Genomic DNA, 11,881 nt, shown 5'->3' with positions numbered 1-11,881 from the left:
ATAACTTGCAAACGAATGAAGATCATATAGCTCATATAAGAGAAAGGATAAAAAAAGCAGCAGGAATAATGAAACAGGTGTGAGGAATAGGGAAAAGAAGGTTAAAAAAAGCTTGGAGAAGTTGAATGTGCTTATTTGATACGCTAATATGACCGGTATTAGGTTATGGAGCGGAGATATGAGGATGGAAGGAAAAAAACGAAATTTGGAGTTTCCAAGAAAGGTATATAAGGGGGACACTAGGGGCAGACTGGAGGACCCCAGGATATATGGTGATAGAACAAGCGCAAAGGGATAAGTTAAGTATTAGAGCGGGAAAGAGGACGTGAAAATTTGCGACGAAGCTGCGGGTGGGAAAGGGAGGGGAGTTGGCGAGAAAGTGTTTGATTGAAGTAGAAGAGAGGAGAGGGAGAGCGATCGAATTAGCGAGATGGGAAGAAGAAAGGAGGGAGTTCTTTAATGATAGAAAAATAGAAGACGTGACTGGAGTAAACTATGAAGAACTGGAAAAAAGGAGAGAGAAGACAATTAATAGAAAGATGAGGGATGATTGAGGAATCAAAATACAATAAATGGTATAATATGATAAAAAAGGAAGGAATGCCAAAGTATTTAGAAAAGGGATAAGGAGAGAGAAGGTGGACCAGAATAGCAAGATTCAGATTGGGAAACGAGGTAAGGGAGGGGATGTATTGGGAAAAAGAAGAGAACAGAAAGTGTAGAATATGTGAATGGGAGGAGGAAACATGGGAGTATGTATGGGAAGGATGTAGGAGAGGAATGGAAAATGAAGGAAGCTGGGAAGAGAATGTGGTCTGGAAAAGAAAAAGGAATGGAAAAGGAATGGAAAAAGGAATGGAAGTCATGTAAACTAAAATGATAAATTTTTAACTAGAATAATTAAATTTTCTACCAAAAATATAAATTGCTAAACAGGAAGATTAATTTTCTAACAAAAAAATAAATTTTTAATCATAAATAATAAATTTTAAACAGTAAGATTAATTTTCCGACAAAAAAAACAATTTTCAACAAAACGCAAAAATTTTCAACGTAATAGTTGAATTTTTAAATAAAAAAAAAGAGTGAACTAAATTTTAACAAAAATGATCAATTATTAATTAATAAAGAAAGAGAGTGAATTAAATTTTGAAAAAACTGATGAATTTTTAACTAAAATTATGAATTTTTTACCAAAAAGATGAATTGTTAAATAAGAATAATAATTTCTGAACAAAAAGATTAATTTTCTAACAAAAACTCATTTTTCACAAAAAAAAACCAAGAAACTTTCATTTAAAGTGATGAATTTTCGATTAAAATAATAAATACTTAACAAGAATAATTGCATTTTCTACCAAAAATATGATGTTATAATTAGAAAGAAATATGATTTTTCCACAAAATATAGTAATTTTCAACGAAATGCTTGTATTTTCAATTAGACAAGGAAGAGAAATAATTGTCAACCAAAGTCATGATTTTTTTACTAAAATGATAAATCTTTAACTATAATAATTTAACTTTCTACCAAAAAGAGGACTTTTTAAACAAGAATGACAATTTTTAAACAAGATATCTTTCTAACAAAAAATACGATTTTTCAACAAAATAGAGAAATTTTCAACCAGAATGATAAATCTTTAACAAAAATAATTAATTTTCTACTAAAAATATGAATTTCTAAAAAGAAAGATTAAATTTCTAACAAAAAGTAAGATTTTTCAATAAAATAGAGAAATTTTAAACTAAAATGATAAATTTTTAACTAGAATAACTGAATTATTTACTAAAAAAATGAATTTCTAAACAGGAAGATTAATTTTCTAACACAAAATACAACTTTTCAACAAAAAAATTTTTTAACTTAAACGATAAATCTTTAACAAGAATAATGGAATTTTCTACCATAAATATGAATTTCTAAACAGGAAGATTAATTTTCTAACACAAAATACAAATTTTCAACAAACAATTTTTTTAACTTAAACGATAAATCTTTAACAAGAATAATGGAATTTTCTACCATAAATATGAATTTCTAAACAGGAAGATTAATTTTCTAACCAAAAATTCGACTTTTCAACAAAATAGAGAAATTTTCAACTAAAATTATAAATATTTTAATAGAATAATTAAATTTTCTAACAAAAACATGAATGTTTAACCATGCATAATAAATTTTAAACACTAAGATTAATTTTCTGACAAAAAAAAATAATTTTTCAACAAAATACATAAATTTTCAACGTAATAGTTGAATTTTTAATTTAAAAAAAAGAATGAATTAAATTTTAAACAAACTGATGAATTTTTAACTAAAATTATGAATTTTTTACTATCGCAATGGAATTTTCTATCAAAAAGATTAATTTTCGAAAAAAAAAATTGATTTTTCACAAAAAAAAAACAAGAAACTTCTATCCAAAGTGATGAATTTTCGATTAACATAATAAATATTTAAGAAGAATAATTGTATTTTCTACCAAAAAGACGAATTTTTAAACAAGAACATAACTTTCTAACAAAAAATACGATTTAAAAAAAAATAGAGAAATTTTCAACCAGAATGATAAATCTTTAACAAAAATAATTGAATTTTCTATCGAAAATATGATATTCTAAACAGAAAGATTAATTAAACTTTAACCAAACTGATGAATTTTCAATTATTAAAAAAAAAGAATGAATTAAATGTTGACCAAACTGATTAATTTTTAACTAAAATTATGAATTTTTTACTATCGCAATGGAATTTTCTATCAAAAAGAGTAATTTTCTAAAAAAATCTGATTTTTCACAAAAAACAAAAAAACAACAAATTTCTATCCAAAGTGATGAATTTTCGATTAAAATAATAAATATTTAAGAATAATAATTGTATTTTCTACCAAAAAGATGAATTTTTAAACAAAAAGATAACTTTCTAACAAAAAATAATTTTCAATTATTAAAGAAAATGAATGAATTAAATTTTGACCAAACTGATTAATTTTTAACTAAAATTATGAATTTTTTACTAGCGCAATTGAATTTTCTACCAAAAAGATGAGTTGTTAAACAAGAATGCTAAAATATATTATTAATTTCTATCAAAGATTTAAAATCTTTCAAAATTACTTTTCAATAATTTATTCGATTCAGTATCCATAAGGTAAAAAAAAAGAACTCACCATCCTTCGCATCCCACTTTGCTCGTCGTCACATTAAAAATAAATCATATTAAATCTCCTTTCGCGAGCTTTTATAAAGTAGCTCTTTCAAAAGCAAATCTTGAACGAAACTCAAAGGACAAATTTAAAAGTTAAACCGCAATATAAAAATTGTAGAATTTTTTCCTTCCCGATTGTAGAAAGCGAATCAGAATTCTACATAAATTGGCTAAAAGAAGCAGAAAAAGAGAGCAAAAGCATCTTATAAATTTTGAAAATTAAGTATTTTTATTAAATTACCTTCGCCGCTCAATAAAACTAAATAGGTTATTCTTATAGAGAAGTTTTTTTTTACATTTTTACTAAACGGACACTCTGTTCGAATCCCTACAGTTATTTAAATAATATCATTAAAAAATTAATATTTACACCCGACAGTCCAGATAAAGTTTTCATAAAACCTCCAGATTTTTCATAGAATCTCCAGATCGCAGTGTCGAATTTCCGGATGCTTTTTCTGTTAGAAAAATAGAATAATCACCAAATTTAGAATAAACTATCATTGTTTATAGTTTTGCTTCTAAATTTTTAAAAAGTTTAACTCAAATCCTGGGAAAAATTCCCGGACAATTCCAGGATTTTCCCGGGTTTCTTTCAGATATTTCAAGTTTTTTTCAGGAATAATTTTTCACAGTACTTGAAATATTTCGCTTTTTTTTTAAACCATCCACTCGAAATATTTCGCAGCATAGATTAATTAAATAATAATAAGAATATTATCCATCATTTAATGGATTTGTCTCCAAAGACGATGAAATTTTTATTTCATCTTTTCGTACTTTAAATTCAGTACATATTTAGATGAAATTAATGTGGGTGCTCATTAACTAAATTTTAAACTCCTTTAAATTCCTAACTTTTTCAGTGAAAATCTTGCATTTTCAACAATATAGATAAATTTTTAACGAAATATTTGAATTTTTAACATATAAGATTAAGTTTCTACCAAAAAGGCGATTTTTCCACAAAACACAGAAATTTTCAACAAAATAGGTAAATTGTCCACTAAAAAGGAGACATTTTCAACCAAAAATTCGAATTTTGAACTAAAAAATGTCTGTTTTTAGGAAAAAATAAAATAGTTAAATTTTCAGTTGAAAAATTGATTAAAACAAAAATGTTTCAACCAAAGTAATGAATTTTCAAACGAGAATATAAATTTTAAAACAAGAATATTAATTTTGAAATGAGAATATTAATTTTCAAACAAAAAATTAATTTTTTAATAAGATACATGGACTTTCAATCAAAAAGTTGAATTTTCAACTGTAAAAGGTCAATTTTCAAACAAACAGATGAATTTTGAACTAAAATGATAAATCCATAATTGGAATAATTCAATTTTCTGCAAAAACGATGAATTTTTAAACGAGAATAATAATTTTCTAACAAAAAAGGCAATTTTTCAAGAAAATACAGAAATTTTCAAAGAAATAGTTGAATTTTTAACTAAAATAATTGAATTTTCTACCAAAAAAGATGAAATTTTAAACCAGAAGATTAATTTTCTAATAAAAAAGATGATTTGTCAACAAAGTACAAGAATTTTCAATTTAAAAAAAAATTAATTAAATTTTAACCAAACAAAAAAATTATTTTTCAATAAGACACATGAAATCTCAATTAGATTTTTAATTAGAATAAATGAATTTTCTACCAAAAAGATGAATTTAAAAAAAAATATTAAGTTTTAAACAAGAAGATTAATTTTCAAATAATAATATTAAATTTAAAAACAGGATAATTTTTCAATAAAATAACTATAAATAACAAAATAATGAATTTTGAATTAAAATGATAAACCTTTAATTAGAATAATTTTTTTTTACCAAAACTATGCATTTTTAAACAACAATAATAATTTGCTAACAAAAAAAAAAACGATTTTTCAAGAAAATACAGAAATTTTCAATTTTCTCTTAAAAAAGAAAAAGCATTAATTAATCTTTATCAAAACTGATGAATTTTTAACTAAAATGATCAATATTTAACCAAACTAATTGAATTTTCTACTAAAAAGTTGAATTTTTAAACACGAATAATAAATTTTAAACAAGAAGATTAATTTTCTAACAAAAAAGACAACTTTTCAGCAAGAAAAAAAAACTGGAATTTCAATGCACATCTAGGTAAAATTAACGTTGATACCATATTATATTAATTATCAACCGCTTTAAATTCCTAATTCTTTTAGTGAAAATATTTATTTTTTAACAATATAGATACATTTTTAACGAAATATTTGATTTTCAACAAAAAATATTAAATTTCAACAGAAAAAGACGTTTTTTCAACCAAATACTTAAATTCTCCACTATAAAAATGAACAATTTTTAACCAAATAGTGTAATTTTAAACTAAAAAATTCTGTTTTAAAGCTTAAATGAAATAGAAAAATTTTCAGACGAAAAATTGGTTTTCAAAAAAAAAAATGAATTTTAAAACAAGAATATGAATTTTTAACCAAGAATATTAATTTTTCAAACAAATAAATGATTTTTTAATAGCATACATGAACTCTCAATGAAAAAGTGAAATTTTCACCTATAAAAGCTCAATTTTCAACCAAACTGATAAATTTTTAAACAAGAATAATAATTTTATATAAAAAAAGACGGATTTTCAATAAGATACAGACATTTTTAACGAAATAGTTGAATTTTCATTCAAAAAAGAAACAGAATTAATTAATTTTCATCCAAACTTATGAAAATTTTAACTAAAATGATAAATCTTTAACTAAAATAAATGAATTTTCTAACAAAAAAAAAAAAGAATTTTTGAACAAAAATATTAATTTTTAAACCAGAAGAATAATTTTCTAACATAAAAGACGATTTTTCAACAGAAAACAGGTAAAATTAATGCGGATACCATAAGAAATTTATTTTAAACCGCTTTAAATTTCTAATTGTATAAGTAATAATCATTAATACAGGAATTTTCAACGAAATAATTGAATTTTCAACGAAAAAAGAAAAAGAATGCATTAATTTCTAAAAGAAGAATACAAATTTTAAAACAAGAACATTAATTTTAAAATAAGAATATTAATTTTCAAACAGAAAAATTATTTTTCAATAAGATACATGAAATCTTAATTAGATCTTCAATTAGAACAATTGAATTTTCTAACAAAAAAGGACGATTTTTTAACAAAATATAGAAATTTTCAACGAAATAGTTCAATTTTCATTTAGAAAATAAACACAATTAATTCATTTGCATCCAAACTGATGAATTTTCAAATAAAATTATCAATATTTACCTAAAATAATTGAATTTTCTACCAAAAAGATGAATTTTCAAACAATAATATTAAATTTTTAAAAAATGATAATTTTTCAATAAAATAACTATATATAACAAACTAATGAATTTTGAATTAAAATGATAAATCTTTAATTAGAATAATGTAATTTTCCACTGAAAATATATATTTTTTAAAAAGAATAATAATTTTTTAACAAAAAAATACGATTTTGAACAAAATACAGAAATTTTCAACTAGATAGTTGATTTTTCATTTTAAAAAAGCAACAGCATATAATAATATAAAATAATAATAATTTTTAACAAAGAAAAAATTAATTTTCTAACAGAAGTGACGACCCCCCCCCCCCCCCCCCCCCGCAATATCGATACATTTTTACCGAAATATGTGAATTTTCAACAAAAAAGATTAAGTTTCAATAAAAAAGAAGATTTTTCAACAAAATACAGAAATTTTCTAACAAATACTTACATTCTCCACCATAAAAAACAAATTTTTTTAACCAAATAGTGTAATTTTAAACTACAAACTGTATGTTTCTAAGAAAAAATTAAATAGATAAATTTTGGGTGGAAAAATTCGTTCTCAAACAAAAAAAAGTTTCAACCAAAGTAATGAATTTTCAAACAAAAATATTACTTCCAAAATAAGAATTTGAATTTGAAAACAAGAATATTAATTTTCAAACAAAAAAAAAATTTTTTTATTAAGATAACATGAATTATCAATCAAAAAGTTAAATTTTCAACTAAAAAAGCTCAAATTTCAGTTCAAAAAACAGATTTTTCACACACACAAAACATTCCATCGAAATTGATGAATTTTCAAATAAAATGATAAATCTCTAATTAGAATTATTGAATTTTCTACTAAAAAAATGAATTTTTAAACAAGAATAATAATTTTCTGACAAAAAATACGATTTTTCAACAAAAGAAAGGAATTTTCAACGAAATACTTTAATTTTCATTAAAAAAACACAAATAGCACTAATTAATTTTCATCCGAACCGATTAATTTGTAACTAAATTGATAAATATTTAACTAAAATAATTGAATTTTCTACCACAAAGATGAATTTTCAAACAAGAATATCAAATTTAAAAAAAGGATGATTTTTCAATAATATTCCTGAATTCTTAACCAAATAGTTGAATTTTCAACCAAACTAATGAATTTTTAACTAAAATGATAAATATTTAACTAAAATAATTGAATTTTCTACCAAAAAGATGAATTATTAAATAAGAATAACAATTTTTAAACAAGAAGATTAATTTTGTAACATAAAAGACAATTTTTCAGCAACAAAAAAAAACAGAAATTTGAATGCACATTTAGATCAAATTAATGTGGATGCCAAATTAAATTCATTTTTACCGCTTTAAATTCATAATTCTTCAAGTAAAAATCATGATTTTTCGACAATATGTATATATTTTTAACAAAATATTTGAATTTTCAACAAAAAAGACGATTTTTCAACAAAATACAGAAATTTTCTACCAAATACTTAAATTTTAAACTAAAAAATGTCGGTTTTTAAGAAAAATGAAATAGTTAAATTTTAAGTATAAAAAATTGGTTAAAACAAAAATGTTTTTACCAAAGTAATAAATTTTGAAACGAAAATATTAATTTTAAAACAAGAACATTAATTTTTAAACAAAAATATGAATTTTAAAACAAGAATATTAAATTTGAAATACGAATATAATTTTCTAACCAAAAAATACCATTTTTCAATCAAATAAAGGAATTTTTAACGAAATAGTGGCATTTTCATTTAAAAAAGAAACAACATTGATTAATTTTCATCCCAACTGAAGAGTTTTGAACTAAATTGATAAATTTTTAACTAAAATAATTGAATTTTCTACCAAAAAGATGAATTTTTGAACAAGAATAACCATATTCTAACCAAAAAAGGCGATTTTTCAATAAAATACATGGAATTTTCACCGAAATAGTTAAATTTTCAATCAGAAAAGAAAAATTTAATATTTAAACTAAAGTGATAAATATTTAATTAAAATAATTGAATTTTCTACCAAAAAGATGGATTTTTAAAAAAGAATCATAATTTTCTAACAAAAAAATACGATTTTTCCATAAAACACAGAAATTTACAATGAAATAGTCGAATTTTCATTTAAAAATGAAACAGAATTAATTAACTTTCATCCAGACTGATGAATTTTTAACTAAAATGATATATATTTAACTAAAATAATTGAATTTTCTACCAAAAAGATGAATTTTCAAACAAGAATATTAATTTTTAAACAATTTTTTTTTAAAATTCCTATTTGTTCAAGTAAAAATCATGAATTTTCAACAATATGGATATATTTTTAACAAAGTATTTGAATATTCAACAAAAAAGACGACTTTTCAAACAAATATAGTCTAATTTTAAAATAAAAAATGTCTGTTTTTAAGCAAAAATGAAATAGATAAATTTTCAGTCGAAACAATAGGTTTTCCAATAAAAAAAAATGTTTCAGCAAAATTAATGAATTTTAAAAAGAGAATATTAGTTTCAAAACAAGAATAAAAATGAAATAGATAAATTTTCAGTCGAAAAAATTGTTTAAAAAAAAAAAAAAAAAGTTTCAATCAAAGTAATGAATTTTCGAACGAATGCCGTTTTCAACCATATATTGAAATTTTAAACTAAAAATGTTCTGCTTTAAGTAAAAATGAAACAATTAAATTTCACGCTGAAAAATTGGTTTTCAAAAAAAAAGTTAAAACCAAAAAAATGCATTTTCAAACGAGGATATTAATTTTAAAACAAGACTAGGAACTTTGAAAGAAGAATATTTATTTTGAAATAAAAATATTAATTTGCAACCAAACTGATGAGTTTTCAACTAAAAAGATGAATTTTTAAAGAAGAATAATAATTTTCTAAGAAAAAAAGACAATTTTTCAACAAAATACAGAAATTTTCAACGAAATAGTTGAATTTTCATTTTAAAAAGGAATTAATTCATTTTTATCTAACCTGATGAATTTTTAACTAAAATGATAAATCTTTAACTAAAATAATTGAATTTTCTACCAAAAAGATAAAATTTTAAACAAGAATAACAATTTCTACACAAAAAGATTGATTTTCTAACATAAAAGACGATTTTTCAGCAACAAAAAAAAAAACAGGAATTTTAATGCACATTTAGTTAAAATTAATGTAGATACCATATTAAATTCATTTTAAGCCGCTTTAAATTCCTAATTTTTTAAGTAAAAATATTGAATTTTCGACAATATGGATATATTCTTAACAAAGTACAGAAATTTTCAACCAAATATTGGAATTTTAAACTAAAAAAGGGCTGCTTTAAGCAAAAATGAAATAATTAAATTTTAAATTGAAAAATTGATTTAAAAAAAATGTTAAAATAATAGTAATGTATTTCCAAACGAAAATATTAATTTTAAAATACAAATATTAATTTTTAAATAAAAAAATGATTTTTCAATAAGATACATGAAATCTCAATTAGATCTTTAATTATAATAATTGAATTTTCTACCAAAAAGATGAATTTTACAACAAAAATATTAATTTTTGAACAAGAAGATTAATTTTCTAACATAGAAGACGATTTTTAAACAAATAACAGGTAAAATTAATTTGGGCACCATATTAAATTTATTTAAAAACGGCTTAAATTCCTAATTCTATAAGTAAAAATCATGAATTTTCGACAATATGGATATTTTTTTAACAAAATATTAGAATTTTCAACAAAAAAGACAACTTTTCAACAAAATATAGAAATTTTCAAATATTCAAAAATTCAAATATTGGAATATAATAAGCTAAAAAAGGTTGAAGTTTCAACATTGAAACGTAAATTTTAAGCCAAGCTAATGAATTTTGTACTAAAATGATAAATCTTTAATTAGAATAATTAAATTATGTACTAAAAACATTGATTTTTAAACAATAATAATAATTTTCTAACAAAAAAGACGATTTTTCAACAGAATGCAGAAATTTTAAACAAAATATTTGAATTTTCATTTCAAAAAGAAACAGAATTAGGTAATTTTCATTCAAATTGATCAATTTTTAACTAAAATTAACAATATTTAACTAAAATAATGGAATTTTCAACCAAAAAGATGAAATTTAAAACAAAAATATTAATTTTTAAAAAAGAAGATTAATTTTCTAACATAAAAGACGATTTTTCAACAAAATGCGGAAATTTTCAACCAAATACTTAAATTCTCCACTATAAAAATAAAGAATTTTCAACCAAATAGTGTAATTATAAACTAAAACATGTCTGTTTTCAAGCAACACTGAAATAATTCCATTTTCAGTTGAAAAATTGGTTTTCCAACAAAAAAAATGCTTAAACCAATGTAATAAATTTTCAAACGAAAATATTCATTTTTAAACAAAAATATGAATCTGAAAACAAGAATATTAAATTGTTCCATTCAAAGTAATAAAAACTGAACTGCAAATCAAACCTCTCCATGTGGAACTTTTTAATTTAAAACTTAAAACCAAAGTTTAAAAGTTCTTTAAATCAAAAATTTTGCATTCAAATGCTCAATAATTTACAACTATAAAATGAAAGCTACGAAAACTTTTCAAAAATTAAAACAATTTTAAATTAAATACAGTTAAACTCACAAATTCAAAGTTTTAAACTTTTCAAAATTATAGAGCTCAAAGATTCAGATTCAGTTCCAAAAATATAAATCCACCTAATCATTGTCAATATTTTAAATTGAATGAATTTAAAAATGTTCGAAATTATACCGTTTTTAGCAATTTTAAATTTCAGTTCCAGGTCAGAATTGGTTAAAAATTGAAATTCCTTGTTTAAATCGGAAATTTTAATTCATTTATAGAAAAATTCCCTATTTCAATCCAGAATTTTTATTCTTTTCGAAAATTCTCCACTTGAACTAATTGTAAGAATTAAGAGTTTTTTCTGTAAAATTCCTGAATAAATTCCAATTCAAGCTCAAAATCGGTTTAAAAATGAAAATTCCCAATTCAAATCCAGAATTTTAATTCTTCTCAAAAATTTTCCATTTCAACTTAGAAATAGATTTTTTTTTTGTAAAATTCCATGTTCAAATTCATAATTTTTTTTCTCGAAAATATTCCGTTTTAACTTAGAATTAGAATTCATTCTTTTAAAAAATCCTGTTCCAGCTCGGAATTTATTTAAATTAAAAAATTCCCTGTTCCAAGACAAATTAGAATTCTTTTGGATAAATATCAGTTTCAACTCAGAATTCGTTATAATTGGAAAACTCCCGGTTTCAAGTCAGAATTATTATTATTTTAATTAGTTTCCAGTTCCAATTACGTAAAAAAATTAAAAATTCTCGGTTAAAATTAAAAATTAAATTATTT

General features: G+C 21.8%; 1 protein-coding gene across 3 annotated transcripts in view; it reads right to left on the bottom strand.

The window, feature by feature from the left end:
• Positions 1-3,417: 3,417 nt before the first annotated feature.
• Positions 3,418-11,881, bottom strand: part of LOC117169610 (zinc transporter 9) — a 63,061-nt gene continuing 54,597 nt past the window's right edge. For all 3 annotated transcript variants that reach the window (XM_033356060.1, XM_033356059.1, XM_033356061.1), the window contains exon 11: positions 3,418-3,669. In XM_033356060.1, coding sequence (XP_033211951.1) covers positions 3,625-3,669 — 45 coding nt within the window. In that variant the 3' untranslated portion in view covers positions 3,418-3,624. The remainder of the gene's footprint in view (positions 3,670-11,881) is intronic.

This window comes from Belonocnema kinseyi, chromosome 3 (genome assembly GCF_010883055.1).
Source record: "Belonocnema kinseyi isolate 2016_QV_RU_SX_M_011 chromosome 3, B_treatae_v1, whole genome shotgun sequence".
NCBI lineage: Eukaryota > Metazoa > Arthropoda > Insecta > Hymenoptera > Cynipidae > Belonocnema > Belonocnema kinseyi.
Note: the sequence above shows the minus strand (reverse complement) of the source record. Positions and strands in the feature narration are given on the sequence as shown.